The sequence below is a fragment of the Trichoplax adhaerens genome, genomic scaffold, assembly GCF_000150275.1.
Source record: "Trichoplax adhaerens TRIADscaffold_7 genomic scaffold, whole genome shotgun sequence".
NCBI lineage: Eukaryota > Metazoa > Placozoa > Uniplacotomia > Trichoplacea > Trichoplacidae > Trichoplax > Trichoplax adhaerens.
In genome coordinates, this window is record NW_002060949.1 from 5,283,879 (window position 1) to 5,300,195 (window position 16,317).

Consider the following 16,317-nt stretch of genomic DNA (forward strand, 5'->3'; position numbering starts at 1 on the left):
TGATTCTTACAGTACAAGTGTATCTGCGTTAATTAATTTTTATTACTAAATAGATGACCTACGAACTGTCAATAATGATCCTGAGATGATAGATGCAATTGGTGCACAATGCACAATTTTCCGGGAAAATCGTTATACCAACGTTGATTTACCAATTATTAGATATGAAGATAATGGGGTAAGATAGATGTGCGATCATTATGTATCATATCATATAATCTACAATAAACTGTAGCCTTATCAGTACAGCTAGTACTTCCATCGCTTCTCCTTCAAAAATGGATATTTTTTGTAATGTAACTAGTGTTGTACAATCAATTCCTGGGACAGCTCTGTCCATGACTCCATCTACCTTAATCGTTTAACACCGGCTTCGGAAAGAGTTTATATGATCCTATCTGTGAGTTACAAAAAGCTTTATTAATGAATCTACTTGTAGTAATAAACTGTGATATTTCTAATATCGCAGAAATCGTTCTTCATGTTGAACCTCTCTATTTTTATTTTAACTTGATAAATATCGCAGGTTGTCATTAAATTGAGCCATCCGGCACCTCTGGAATTAATGCTAAGAAAAAGAATTTGTTTAAAAATTATAAAGAGACAAGGTTTCACTTTGTCGTTATTCAAACGCTTCACACAGGTAATAAATGTCTAAATCTATTATTAAAAAAGTTATAAATTATTCAAATTTTGTAACTGATGTACTATTTTAATAATATTTCAAATTTACTAGACTCCTCGACATAATTGTGGTGTAACGTATACATTGGTGTCAAGAATTCCCCAAGTATTTATAATATAATATACTTTTTATCTTAATGCTGTCTACACGTGATAGTAAAACTACTTCATCTTACAGCATATCGAAGATGAAGACGAAGAAGTGGATGATTTAACAGAAGTAACCCGTGATGAAGATGAAAATGCCGATGATAGCAGTAACATGTTGAGAAAATATACGAGAGGCGTCTCTAATGTTGAAAATATCTTAGCCGTTGATCGGCTTAGACAGGTTAGAACACTATAGCTTTATTTACAACGTCTTTTCAAGGGTTTTCATAGTATTTTCAATCTCGTAGGAGGTTGCTGTGAAGGAAAAATTGGCTGCTACCGGGAAATCTTTAAAGCAAACATTCTCAAGTACCCCAAATTTACTACGGGTAAGCAAAGTTAGATGCAAAAAATGAAGATAAAAGTCTTTAACTATATAAGTAAGAGTGTAAGACTGTAAACCTCTATGGTGTAAATTTGTTTATTAGGTCGATAGCGGAAGTAGCCCAATGGTTAGAGGATCCCTTTCTAGAGTAAGTTTATTTCCGTGCATCAAGAATATTTTTTGTATCATTATCTAACAAGGATTTGTTTTTTAGCTGAATTACAATAGCCAAACATTTACGGATCTCCAAACTACCCGTCGGACGTCATTCACTCAAGATCGCTCGTCGCATGCAGCAAGACGAATAGCGGACCATGCTAAAGTAAACGCATCGTTATCGTTCGATAATAACGAAGAAGACATGGTTAGTAAGCATGGCCGTTCCGAAAGAAGCAAATCGTTTGGTGCTGTCGACGCAAGTGATGCCTATAGTAAACGAAGCCCGTCACTTCATTTGCCAGGAAGAGCTAGAAATATGAGTGCATTAGGCAATCTACATTTACCGCAAATTTTAAGTCCTGCTCCTGATACTTCATTAAATTCGAATACAAATTCAAAAGGCGTACCAATGTTAGTTCAGCCTGCTCCTGATACTTTGCTTAAATCGCAAAAATTCAGTGCTGCAAGTAAATTAAGCGCCTCAGCTACTTCACCAAGCGGTGCGGCTCTTTCGAAAGTTGCGTCTCCCATAAATAATATTAATAATAATAATAGTAACAATAATAATAATAATAATAGCATTAATACTTCTACAGGTAATAGTAATAACAAATTTAAAGGCAGTTTTAAACGCTCAGGATTAGATAGTTTATCTGAATCTTACGAAGTGTTGGATAGCGACAATTCTGATCCTAAAACTCTCCTAAATTCTGCAAAAGTTGCCTTACTTAAAGATGGCGGTAAAGGCGAAATAGATGCGTAGTTTTTGTTGCGGATAAACATAGTTAATTAATTAGTTACCCAAGCATATCTATTTTAATCGATCGTGCTATAAGATATAGGGGCTGTTTAATATTTCGTATTGGATGAAAAATATCTATCATGTTGCATGAATGCATTTTAAATTTATCGATATATAATTTTATAATCAAATCAATTTAAGTACATTAGCGATCCTAAATGTCTTATAATTTTTGAATGCGGATAAGAAGCTTTTTGTAGCTGAATGTAAATAAGCATACCACGAAGTTTATAGCTACTACCGAAGCGGCTTTGCATTAACTACGTATTACAATTACTTAAAAATGGATATTATATTGAATAATGGGAAATTTTTTGATGTTTGGTCAAATTATCGTTGATTATTGGCAAATTGCAGTATTATTTTCGTATTATTGTACGGTAGAAGCTTTAATTTAACGTATAGTATTACGAGTAAGTTATCTACAGTATTGTACAATATTATACAATGTATTGGTACAGTACCGGTCTCCTTCAAATTAATGAAATTTCTGCTTTACATGATTCATGATTGATTATATAAATTGCTAAGCGATAATAGCGTTAGCATGATTTAGTTTGCTATTTGAGATGATACACTGATAATGCTATGGTGTGTAACTGTGTATCTTGCTTAATTCGAATTGTGAAAATTTTCAAAGTCTGGCTGTGATGAATCTTTTTTACTCCCTTTTGAACTTCGCAAAACAGACTCCATTTGCGATACTTCGATGGCTTACTTAAATTTTGAAATTTCTATTGTGGTTTTATTCACTTTATTACAGGATACGGACAATGTATAGTCTGTTGTATTATTGGATTTAGAAATGCGTCTTGTTAGATATCATTTGTAAAAGCTGAATCTAATCTGTTAGTGCTGCGTGCATCGCATCATATTGGAAAGATGCTATTGATATCATACAGTATAGTCGTAATTTTAACTTTGACTAGCTTGCAAGTACGTTGTATTAAACTGATAGGGTATTATTACTATTTTATTGGTGAAATTGCTTCTCTGTTATATTGTGTACGTATAACCAGTCATTACCTAGTCATCGCTGGTCTTTAGTACCTACAGTTCATTAATGGGTTAACCATGGCATGAACTACAAGTCTACAAGGCAGAATATCTAACAGTGCATGACCATGGCCAAATACTGCACTTCGTTATGACAGCATTTAAATATGCAGACGGTTGATTTTGAATTGACTGATTTTCTTCTGAAATGAAGTAATATTACATTGAATCTCGTTATCTATTACTAAATTCTACTAGGGAAACCATTACTATATATAAGATTATAACTATTATGTAAATTAGAAGCAGTGATTTTGAAATTGGCAATTTGCCGACAATGCAATTCTCTAATTCATACTACTTATAGTAAGTAGTAATTTTTCGACATTTACCGTCTCATCGCTAGTCATTGGTATCAAAAGTCCGTCCGTCTTATATTTATTGCCGTACAGTACAGTACTGTAGATTAATTAACTCAAAGAGCTCAAGTACTGTACTGTACAGTAGTTGCATTGTGCAGTGTACAGTACACACTTTACAAACCCAATTGTCACCCCCTGAGTACAGTACAAACCAAACTCGCTACAGTACAGTACTTTCAATTGGGTTTGTGCAGTACTGTACAGTACTGTACACTGTAGAGCGAGCGTAATTTTCACTTGTGACTTTCACCCGACAGTGTCACACTCATCATATAGTATGTGTTGATCCCATTTTCGTATAGCTTTGAAGCCGTAGGAGGGTGTTAATTGCCGCTGCACGTTAATCGGTGCTTAGAACAGCATTATCTTTTCAATTTCTTTCTTATTTAAAGTTCATACGGTAAGTTCACTTAAAATTTATAAAATTTCGTTTCATTTATCAATCGCTACGTTAATCCAAGGACTAGTAACTCTAATCGTTGCAACGATCGGGGATATAATGCATAATGCTTAGTCTGGTTGTAGACACTTGTAGTCATGTACAGACAGTACTGTACAGTGTACAGTACAGTATAAACGTACCTGTACCTGTGGAGTAAGGTACTGACTGCATTATACTGTACTGTGTATGGTACTTGGTTTTTTAATAGGATGCCTTCTTCATTCTGTCATGCATGAGCTGATGAACAGTTTCTTTACAATAAGTTTTTTACCATAGGTATAGAAATACATATGGGCATTGAACTAGTTCAGATGCAGTTTACGAGACATGCATGGAAAGCTGATTATTTCTTCCTTGTAGTCGCTACCTTACCTCTCGTAGGAGACAAGCAAAAACGCCAAATCATTATAGCCGCATAATTTGGTATATCTTTCTGCATCGGTACCCTACAATGTACATTGCTACAATATACTGTACAGTACTGTATTCTAAATACTGTACACTGTACAGTATACTGACGAGTGGCACTTTTCGCCCGACTTCCTACGTTTTACCGTACTGTATCCGTATCAAGATCTCTACATACAATATCAGTAATGTTGGACAGAGAAAATTTTCCATTCTCTATTAGTTCTATTAGTCTTGTAGTGTTTCCACATATGGGCCCACTTCGAACATTGGCCGCAACCTATACATATTATATATTATACAGTGCATCATCTCGTCAAAATATTGTGCCAAACACCTCGTTATGACAGTACTTTAAGTATGGAGATGATCGATTTTAAATGTGACTAATTTTTTCTAAATTACTGTAAGTAATAATATTACGTTGAATCTGTCCGTTACTAAGTTCTGCTATACAGTACTGTACTGTATTTATTAAGTAAGCATTTTTCGATCAGAAAAGTCCGTCTGTCCGAAATGTACTGTATTCGTGAATCGCCTACGTTCCACACAAGTGCAGCTTTGGGTCCCGTTTTCCCCCTTCAAGTACAGTACTGTGCTATACAGTGTACAGTACAGACAGTAGTTCTGGTACTGTAGTCTGTAGACGCCTTTTTACTGTACTGTACAGTGTACAGTACATTGCACTCCACGAACTTTCACTTTTGTTAATCCAAGGTAAATTTTCTCTTCTTACGCGTATACTATAAAAAGCTTGCCAAAGAATGAGTCAATCAAGCCCGGCCGATTTAAAAGACATGACCATTGGATTCATTGGAGCTGGCAAAATGGCACAAGCTCTTGCTAGTGGATTTATCGCATCTAGTAAGGATATATAAACAATTTGAATCATTATACTGTCAATGGATTCCTTTTTTTTTTTTTTTTACGCCGCATAGCATTCATACTTCACATTACATTGTTCAGTTGACATAAAATAATCATTCAATCAAGGGAGCTAGCTTGATTTTGCGACGTTTTACTGATTTGGAAATAAAATATCATTAAGAAATAAAGCTATTTTACGGTAGACTGCCTACAATGTTCTAACGTGTTCTATGGACGTCTAGGATGATTATACTGTTTTCATCATCAAAATAATAGTAATTACCTACTCCTTTACTATTAGTACAGTATCAGTGTCCACTGGATGTTCATTTTTGTATGGATTGCTTCTTTTGAATAATACGATACCGTACCACGTACAGTAAGCCAGAAAAGAATATCAATGTGAAAGATCGATAATATTACTATTATGTATGATAGCAGCATTAAACTGATCTATCCTTTTATTTTATTTAATTAATTTTGAAAGGAGTAGCTTCTGTAGACAAATTATTTGCCAGTGCCCCTTCAATGGAGTCGCTCCAAGGAATTAAGGTAATTTTTTCTAGCACGTGTTGTACGTACTGTAGTTGCAGGGTACAACGATAAGCCATTGACTGTGTTCGGATCATATCTCTAGCTGTTGACTACAGTAATCCTTGTTTAATAGGTTATTGTACATACTACATAATACCTTAATTAATGCTCACGATGGTGGTGACTTCACTTTTCCTGGTAAATTTGTATTTGACATGATTTTACTATACAATACAGTAGATTATATAGTACAACATTGACAAGGCGATAGCGGTCTAAATGAAGCTGTAATCTGATACAGTGTTGCAAAAGTGAATAGGGTATACCACCTTGATTATAATTATAATCAACTAAGCGTTAGCCGTGATTAAAATAGACTTTACATTGAACCAAGTTCAATCCCCTACCTGATTTGGGTTATTTAGGTGACTCCGCGGTACCGCACCAGGGACGTCACGCCGGTACAATTCTGTAACAATAAAGTTCTGATGCAATCTCGGATTGTTCTAAATCTTATTTGTTTATACTGCATTCATATATGGTATGCAGAAGTACGCTTTTGACTTTACCGCACTACAGTACTGCACTTCTTCTATTACGAAACAACATTCATATACTATTGTAGATTACAATCTCCATCTACCATAGTATAGTGTAATACTTGTACGTCGAGCCATGCCACATAACTCGGAATAATCTAAGCCTATCAAATCCTTAAATTTCCAACGAAACCTGGATGTATCCTCTTGACCATGGAAAATATAATTTTCTCATGTTAGCAGGATGCGTCACATTGTACTTTGAATGCAATAGTTAATGCTTTAGAATGGCATGTGCATTTTATTTTAAACAATTATATACAACAGATTTGTACTGCCAAGTACTATAGGTCGGAGTAGTAATCTGCATTGTTTGTTTTATTTCTTAATTGTTCTCATTGTACCGCCTTCTACTATATTCTTTTGCTTAGGAAAAAATTAATAATATCAATGTTACTACTGATAACAAAGACATTGTACGCAAAAATGACGTCATAATCGTTGCCGTTAAGCCGAATATCCTATCACAAGTCCTGAAAGAGATCGCTCCGGTTATTAGAAGCGAGAACCTAATTATTTCCGTTGCTGCTGGTATACGAATACCGGCAATAGAAGATGTATGTCATTAAAGAATATGAATCAACAGAGTTTAGAATTGATAGTTGTTATTACAGTAAAAATTGCGTGAATGGATGTTTAAAATGTGTGTACTGTATATATGTACAAATCTCTTTCTTGAAATCTGAATGGCAATTGAGTATGCATTGATTTTTTGATTGACTTGAAGCAATTTGTATTAGCCTAATCAGCTAAATGACAGTGAATTGGAGCATATAAATTAGAGCCCAACTTTTACTTACTTATAGCCCTTACCGAACGGAACAAGAGTTGTACGAGTTATGCCCAATACTCCATGTTTGGTCGGTGCTGGAGCCTCTGCTTATTCCCTTGGTACCTATGCACAATCTAGGGACGCCGAAACTGTAAATAAGTTAATGTCAGCTGTTGGCTTATGCGAAAAAGTGCCGGAATCACTTATAGACGCCGTTGTTGGTGTTAGCGGAAGTGGACCAGCTTATGTAAGATATTGAAATGAAATCACCTCGTACTTTGATTGATCAACCTTAGCATTTTCTGTATCATATACTGTGTATCGCTGTAATGAATCATTGCAATTTGTAAGGCTTTGTTAATTAAATCAAGCCTCCTTAGTAGCTGAGTAATCAACGCGGTACACGTATAACCATATTAGACAAAGATAAATCGTTACTCTAATTTCGATCTGTAAACTAACGAATTGTTTAGTTACTATTATTAAGCTAGCTCGTTGAAACTATAGTTGAAAACAATAAGCATTAATTTAAATTTTAATGAGTCTGTTGGACAAAGTAGTGACTTACGCGCATACTCGTATATAATCACAACTATTTCCTGATGTCCAAATTCGGCACAATATTTATTTAAAATTCTAATTAGGTAAACTTTACACTATCCACTGTATAAATAAAGTTACACTCGTAGCATCACTTCTTCTAAAAATTTATGTCAAGTCAATTTGTGGCACAATTGTCGTTGATTATAGGCTTTAAAATTTAAAGTAAATTTTAATTTTACTCCTTTATTTATTAAATCATAAATTAATAGATGTTCGTAGCCATAGAAGCATTGGCTGATGGTGGTGTTAAAGCTGGTTTACCACGTCATTTAGCCTTAAAATTAGCTGCACAGACTCTATTGGTACGTTATCTCACTTGTAGGCAGTGTATGATACCATAATCTATATTCTAGATCATAACAAGACCAATAAAAATTAATAGTCTTATTGCTAGTTAAAGTACAGATAGCGAATTTGAATAATTGACCAAAGGTGATAACATATCTGCAATATAAATGTTTATTGGATAGGGTGCTGGAAAAATGGTAATGGAAATTGGTGCACATCCAGCTGAGGTATTGAATAGCACCTGATCATGCCATGTTAAAGACAGGAATTATTCGTATTAGTCAGCCATTTTTTATTTTGAAGTATTTGTTTACTACATTCTTATTGAATCATCAGTAAAAGTCCTTAAATTGGATAGATGCATAGTTGACGTAAATGTGTATTGAAATAGAATATATTATTATTTCATTCTAGTTGAAGGATGAAGTTTGTTCTCCTGGTGGTACCACTATTGCTGCGGTTCATACATTAGAGAAGAATGGATTTAGAGGGGCCCTAATCGATGCTGTTTTAGAGTCATGCAATCGTTCCAGAGAATTAGGAAATTAATCTTTATTATTTATGTTTACCTTTCTTCTTATACCGTTCTTATATTCTATAAATAAGTTTGAAATGTTATTTTTAAGTGCGAGAAAAGATATTGCTATAAAGTAAAGTTTAAATATTTATGAAATTGAGATAGCCAACATTGATACATTCTTGAATAATATAATTTTACAGTTAGTATATGGAAACCATATGGCATAGAATTCGTACACTGTATGCGAAAAGTACAAGATCCATATCCTATCCACTGTATCCACTGTTGTAGTTTTCAAATACTGCAGATGCGGAAAGCGATTTATCACTAATATAGTTGAATTTACTCTATACGAAATCACCTTATATGATGGTATATCATGCATTGGTGCTGTCTATATTGTTGTAAACACTACAGTGCACTTATGTGACTGCATGTGTGAGTAATGAATACACTTGTGTAGTAGCAATTAATACAGTACAATCAATTCGAGTTCTATATTTGAAGTGCAATATATGTACTGTATGTGGCATCGGGAAAGACCAGCAAAGCGAGCTAGACATGACTACTATTAAATTATGTACTGTAACACACTTACTACGGGACAAAATAGGACGGGAAGTGAAGTGAATATAATGCGATGGGACATGGTTGATTCGATGTTGCAGACCACTGCTGTACAGTATAGTATATTTTTATAACACACTTTAATACGATATTCGCTGGTTCTACAGTACAGAATAGTGCCATAATCCATCTATTATTGTTTGAAGTTGTACACAGCGCAGATATAAAAGTCACCGTGTCATTTTCAATGATTCGGCACTTAAGAGAAGTAATTAGACATCTTTAACATACTGTAGTCATACACTTTATGCAAACTTTAAATTTGTGTAATCTTCCTTTCACATAGTACACCTGATATACATACTGTCAGTACTGTAGTATTGCTACGTATTGTGACAGAACAGTTTCCATTATTTATGAGTACATATGGACTGCTGTAGGGAACGTGTGAAGACGCCATTTTGAAATTTCACTTGACGTGAACGTGCAACATTTTAGCTGTATAGGGACCTCTCGATTTATTTTTATTACCAATCTACAAGTCCACGATTTATAGCATAGGATAAGGGTAACCTCATTTTTTCTACAGACTGTACAGTAGTAGGAGAGAAATAGGTCTTTCACTACGTAACGGTATCAAATATGTTCGATATTGTTGAAATTTAAAGTTTTATAGAGCGTACAAACTATTTCTTAGCTCATTTTGCTTAAGCTTTCCTGGGTATTTCTTAGCTTAATTATAAAAGAGTTAATCGGCTTTAGTAAGAAAAAAAGCTTTGAGTTATTTTACCCATTAATTATTGCAGACTACTGTACTAGATACATCCACCTACAGAACTATACTATCCAGTACTGTAGTAGTGGATAACGTACAGTATATGAACTGATTCATATTTACAACCGTTATTATCCAGGACGTCTCTTATACTGTATATATTCATTTCACTAGTACGTGTTTTTTTGCAATATCATTTATTGCTGTTATGTACAGTGTCCTATTTTGTCCCTGATTTAAATAACCGATCCTGTAACGAAAATGATTTCTTCAAATTTAGCTGCTTATTTAATAAATTCATAGTCACTTAATTACGATCACTTCATTTTTAGCCCTTTTAGCTGGTGATTTTCTTCCGTAGTAATTACAATTTAAATGGAAGCAACACAATAATCACAGCATGTCATTAATAAGGATACAGTAATCATTCTAAGTACAGTAGATGACAACGCCGATAATTATAATACGAAGGGTCGGAAGGGACCCAGTATCCATCCACCTAGCGCTTGGCGTAAGGAGGTACAGCCGTGCAGGTATTTTGTCCACGACTATTCTATACTACGCTATATTTGTTAGATTGTGCGATGTAATACTAAAACTTGTAATTATAACGCGTTGTAAGTGGAATAGCGCACTTATATAAGCCGCCACTTTTCAATGCAATAAAGAGAGAGGCAGAGTTTAGTAGTTAGTTTTACAATAACTTCCAACTAAGTGTTTAATTTCTTGTCTCTATGCTAAGTGAGAGTAGTACCAACTTTCAATACATTTGTTAGTATTAATTATTAACTAGTCTAGATAGTAATACACTACAACAAGGACAGTATGGTACAGTACTTTATACTGTAGACTACAGTACAGTACTGTACTAAAAAAGACTGGCCTTATTAATACTGTACCTTATTGTACTGTACTATACTCAGTGGACTACATGTACTTCATCAAGTCCCTGGTATACAGTAACTGTATAGGCCCCATAGAGGTCAGAGAAAAAATAATCCTCTATGGTACACGCATGTTGATCTATGTGTTGACGTAGTCAAACATCGTACAGCATGATCTCGTTTGCGTATGTAGGTTAAAAGGCAAAAGCACTTCGTCATTCTATCACATTCCATTCGTTACTAGCCAATATGTCGGAGCCGATTAAAATCATCAACAAACTGTTTATTTCATCGACTATAACGAGTCCATTGGAAGCAGCTTATATTGCATTCCATGCTTCACTCATTGCAAGTGGATTTCAATGTATTGGTTTAGGAGATGAGGTTAGTTTGAAGGCTAAATGCATTGAGTAGTCAGGATGGTGTGGAAGATCGTCAGGTTGTTTACCAATGCATGATGCAATTGAAATCAATTTTTTTTTCATCTTTTCTCTAGTCAGCCGCCAATGAGGATATAGGAACGGATAATTTACCATCAGAATGGAATAAAACGAATGTATTTGCTCTTCGATATAAAAATAAATCTGATCGAAAGTTATTGGTCAAAGCTTTGGCTATTGATCGTGTTTTAGCTATTAACGCTTTGGTAAATGGCCGCTTATTGCATCAAACTAGATTTCCTACTTTTAAGTTGAAATAACAATTGTACAACACTAGTGAGGAATGATACTGTAGGAAAAGAGCAGTAGTTCTGTTGTAGTAAGTATATTTTCTACTATTCCATTGCAGAATGCCGAAGAGGATGTTGCCAATATTTCTATCGACGTGAAGCGACATGTTGAAAATGATCAAGATTTCAGTACTGCAAAAGGGTATGTACATCTACAGTACAGGACAACAATATATAGTAATCCATAGGCAATATTTAGTTTTATTGATGCTGTGATTTACCTCTTCTTTAGCAAAACATTAAGATAAAACACTCTACATCTGTCATACATAGCTCAATATGTATTAGCATTTTATTCATCTTTATTAGTAAGATATTATGATGGAATATCCTACATTTATTATACTTAGTTCATTAATTAGCTTCGCAAGAATGGCGTCTTGCATTTGCGTACCTCAATATATAGATATACGTTAACATTTTATCTTTATTAGCAAGATATTGAAAATGATGTTTCTGCATTTATTATTCATAGCTCAATATAGATTCATACTTGATTCATCTTGATTAGCAAAAATATTAAAATGAGAACACCTTACATGCGTATCTCAATATACGCGTATATTGACACTTTATTCATTATATCAACTTAGCGAAAATGTATACAAGGAATTATCAGAGCTATTGGAGATTTTAACTACTTTCATATCGCAAAAACTTCAAGCTGACAATAAACCCCAGTCTAAGTAAGTAATTAATACAGGCGATAAATGGATAAATTATGAAATAGTCATTGCAGAAATAGAAATTTAGCCTTGTATTTAGGGTTGAATAATTAATACTTGCGATACAGTAGTAACAGCAAGTAGAACCTCTTGTAACTGTAGTGATGTGTACTGTTAAACAGTACTTTCACTACTTTAAATTCCCTTCATTCCTACGGTAATGGGACGAGAATGCTTAGCATTAAGTCATCATGCAATTAGATTTTCTTTCTATTATTTAAAATCTTTGTTATCATACAGAAATGTACCACATCGCTACGCTGGTAGTACAACGGTCACAAGGCAAGTGCCACCTTCTCGTCCTCCAATTTATCCTGAAGATGATCCATTGCGAATCGGACCTATGCATGTTCCGCGTCCAAGGTTAGACTACGAGTATTTTATAACCCTATAGTCCGTTGTATTATATTATAGTATTTTGAGGAATAGAAACTTGATAATTACAGTATAACCGATGATAGCTGGCGGTTGTACAAATTTTAACTTTTAATATAAATACTCTTATACATCCTTAGTTACCAGCAACCATTTTTTAATCCGGATGGCGATCGAATTCCATGCATGGGGTAATGATCCGTTATCGGCATGAATTTCACTGTAACTATTTGGCAGCATGCAAACGATATGTGTATACATAAGTTATATAGTGAAGTGCTAAACATTTCTTTGTTTTTGAAATGCTAATTATGTAAAAATATTTCATATCCCGAAATAGAGGAGGTAGCATGTTGTTTGATCCTCTACGCTCAGGTGGTATTAGACCACCCAATAGTTCACGAAGGTTTCCGCCAGAAAATATGGGTGCAGTCCCTCCAGGAGCTAGATATGATCCAGTAGGTCCTTTCGGATTTGATCCTAGCGGACACGGCCCCAGAAGAGGAGAAGGGTTAGTCTGATGTTTACATCGCATACTGTATAAGAAAAGTTGGTAAATTTTGTATACTTTCTATTAGAAGTTTATTACTTCGGTGCAAATTGAACGTTGCTTCATTATCGTTCACTTGGATAGATCGTAATGCTGTCTTATAGATGATATTAAAGTATATACTCGTATATACAATTAAAAAGTAGAAATAGATTTAGTATTTTTATCCGTGTTAATAGCAAATGTCTGATACGACCGTCTGTTTATTGCAAAGAGGAAGGTATTTTATATGCACAGTACTGTACATTAACGTACATTCACATAAGTCAATTAATATATATATACTATCTACTCTTAGGGTGAATCTAGATCATCTGCCCCCTCCTGGTTTTGGGTCAGGTTTTGATCCATTTATATGATTCTTCAATTTCAAACTGGATAATTTTGCCTAGCAATTGATAATAATACTTGATTATGATGTAGAAGTATACTTTACACTCTAAAAAATTGTAAACTTTTAGTATACTGCGGTAAATCTAACTTTAGTAAAGTGAATATAACCGTACTTAATTTAATACGATTTTTGATTAACCCTGCTAACAGGAAACGATAAATTCGTCGCAGAAAATGGTGTAAATTTTCAATGAGTAATTAATTATTTAAAGACAATCTGAAGATAGTTTGCTGTCCTTTGTATACTAAAGCATTTGTAGTTATTGTTTACATCATACTATTTATGCTGTTCTATAGTAGCTTGTTGCCTGTGTGACCATTCCTATACTCTGATAGCTACTTCAATAATAACTTCAAACAACTTCCACGTACTAAAGTATCGGTATTACGTTTGATATTAACGCTTTCAATCTTTTCATCACGAGGCCTAGTGTCTAATATGGAAAAATGCGATATTGTATATATATCATTTTATCACTACCTTTTGGTAATACAGTATCTTAATAAATATGCCGAATCTCTGATCGCTGGTAAAAGGTAACGATATTGAAATGATGACAAATCAATGTATTTCTCTTTCAAATATGAAGTATTTTCGGTTTATCATACTTAGTAATTGTGAATGTATTACTAACAATATTTACTCGTATATCCTTACTAAGAACAAATAAAAATACCCTTGCAAAGTGTTACTGATTACGATTCAAAGTTTTTCATATGGATACGCTCTTATATCAAAACCAAAGAGTTAGATTCGGATACACTAGTTATTGTTATGAGTTGAAAATTTATTGATATATAAAATACTATGGTGCATAACTACAATTAGACATAATTATCATCATAACAACTACGGTTCTACACATGATTAAGATATCTTCATACAGGATAAAAAAATAACAACCGTCACTTATGAATTACGATTAAGTTATTTTAGATTGTAATCACGTACAGGATTACAAAAAAATTCCCTAGGATAGAACATATGCGCGCATAATAGCAATAAAATCTGACAGTAATCAAGCAAGCAGTAAGGTGGTTACTTTACATTAAGAACGTCGACAAATATTATAGCATTCACTAAAATTCATTAGCTGGCAATTCGAGAGCCAGTACCGTTGCAATACTATGCACTTATCATATAATAACTAACCAGTAAATATAGCATAACTTAATTTGAATAATTAATTAATTAATCTAAGAATTAGGTTTTCAAAAATTAATTAAAATGTATATCAAAGAAAGATGAATCTAATAGATATGACCAGATACTTATACAAAAATTTACATGTCAAAGTCGGCGAACGATTGTTAACAGATCACTGCAGATATTTCATCAAAGTCTTAAATTACTTGAATACATAAGCGCATATTGCACTCGTACACTTCATTGAAAGCTAATTAGTGAACGTAAATTATAGTCCCATTTGACACGGCAATTTCAAGATAGATAGCTACCATATGGACTAACGAGAGCCATACGATTTCAGTATCCAATAGCAAATACGAATTTTGTTGTATAAACCAAGGATTTAAGATTACTGCATACAGCAACCACCGCTTCCTCCATTTTGCTGCGATACAGACTTCAAGCGTCTTTTGGGTCTGTAATGCTCCAAGAAACTAAGCTGTTTCGAATTAATGGCACCACGACGCTTCCTTTGTAATTACAATGATAAATACACGTTAAAATCGATATAATATTCAATACAGATCTCTTTGCTTGATTACTGTGTCACTTACAAAATGTTAATAGTCTATCATGAAGTATTGCAGCTATTAATTTATGATATAAAAATAAATATAAAGCTTACTCCCTAATAAATTTGACAGCATCTTCGTATTTCATGCCGGCTTCCATTAATGCAAGAGCAACCAGAACCGGAGCCCTATAAAAATTAAACCGTTAGCATGTGCCATTGACCAAATCCGAAAAGAGGAGGACTCCTTATTATCTGTTAGTTGTAGGCCAGCATTAGTGCTCACCTTCCAAGCCCAGCAACACAGTGAATTGCTACACAGCAGCCCGGTTTTTCAGCAAATCGATCAATTAACAAGTCAAACCATTCCTGTACCACCTTAGGAGGAGGTGGACCACCATCCTCGAAAGGCCAATCCTGAATATACGTACGAATACGATGAATAAGATGTACTGCACATGATGCACTTTTTTAAAGTACAGATTAATTAATTATTGACAACACTAGCATTGCTTAATGTGTAGTTTCAAACGGTAGTGATGCCGATCATACTCTACTCAGTGAAATTGGTCACTTACGGTAACTTTAATTCCCTCGTCTACTAGCAGGCTTGCTTCATAAGACGGTTCGCATACACGAATTAGATCAGTAGCACCATGATTTTTTAGTTGCTAGAATTCAAAAATAAGGGTATAGTTATTACAGCAATAAAATATATTTTTAGATACTTGAGTATTTTTCTAGCGACACTTGCACTGGATTAGAGCTGTTAACTACCTTAATAAACTGCGGTATAGTGACAGTTGTTGGGCGATCAGTAATTAGAAATCGCATGCCCTTGAATTCAACAATGGATGGTCCAGACATTCCACCTCGAGACATCATTGATTTTTTATACTTTTGGAGTCTCTCACTATACTCAAAGCCAACTATTACAGAGATTGCTACACCGTTAATGATTTCTTTCTCCCTAGACTGGGTACCAATAGCAACAGTTGCCACTCTATCACTAATATTATGTACATAAAATGGCACGCTCAGTTGAAG

General features: G+C 34.2%; 3 protein-coding genes across 3 annotated transcripts; 2 read left to right on the forward strand and 1 right to left on the reverse strand.

The window, feature by feature from the left end:
• Positions 1-5,185: 5,185 nt before the first annotated feature.
• On the forward strand, positions 5,186-8,600 carry TRIADDRAFT_27568 (uncharacterized protein; the record flags this gene model as incomplete). The annotated part of the gene is made up of 7 exons (XM_002114154.1): positions 5,186-5,252; positions 5,743-5,807; positions 6,760-6,945; positions 7,195-7,407; positions 7,973-8,065; positions 8,234-8,278; positions 8,466-8,600. The coding sequence occupies 7 exons, from the start codon at positions 5,186-5,188 to the stop codon at positions 8,598-8,600; spliced, it is 804 nt and encodes a 267-aa protein (XP_002114190.1).
• Positions 8,601-11,046: 2,446 nt separating this feature from the next.
• TRIADDRAFT_58401 (uncharacterized protein) lies at positions 11,047-13,764 on the forward strand (the record flags this gene model as incomplete). The annotated part of the gene is made up of 9 exons (XM_002114155.1): positions 11,047-11,181; positions 11,294-11,443; positions 11,587-11,669; positions 12,121-12,213; positions 12,493-12,615; positions 12,768-12,818; positions 12,968-13,138; positions 13,476-13,516; positions 13,721-13,764. 9 exons carry the CDS (start codon positions 11,047-11,049, stop codon positions 13,762-13,764), a joined length of 891 nt encoding a protein of 296 aa, XP_002114191.1.
• Positions 13,765-15,108: 1,344 nt separating this feature from the next.
• On the reverse strand, positions 15,109-16,152 carry TRIADDRAFT_27879 (uncharacterized protein; the record flags this gene model as incomplete). The annotated part of the gene is made up of 5 exons (XM_002114471.1): positions 15,109-15,229; positions 15,385-15,459; positions 15,557-15,687; positions 15,849-15,941; positions 16,048-16,152. The coding sequence occupies 5 exons, from the start codon at positions 16,150-16,152 to the stop codon at positions 15,109-15,111; spliced, it is 525 nt and encodes a 174-aa protein (XP_002114507.1).
• Positions 16,153-16,317: the final 165 nt, after the last annotated feature.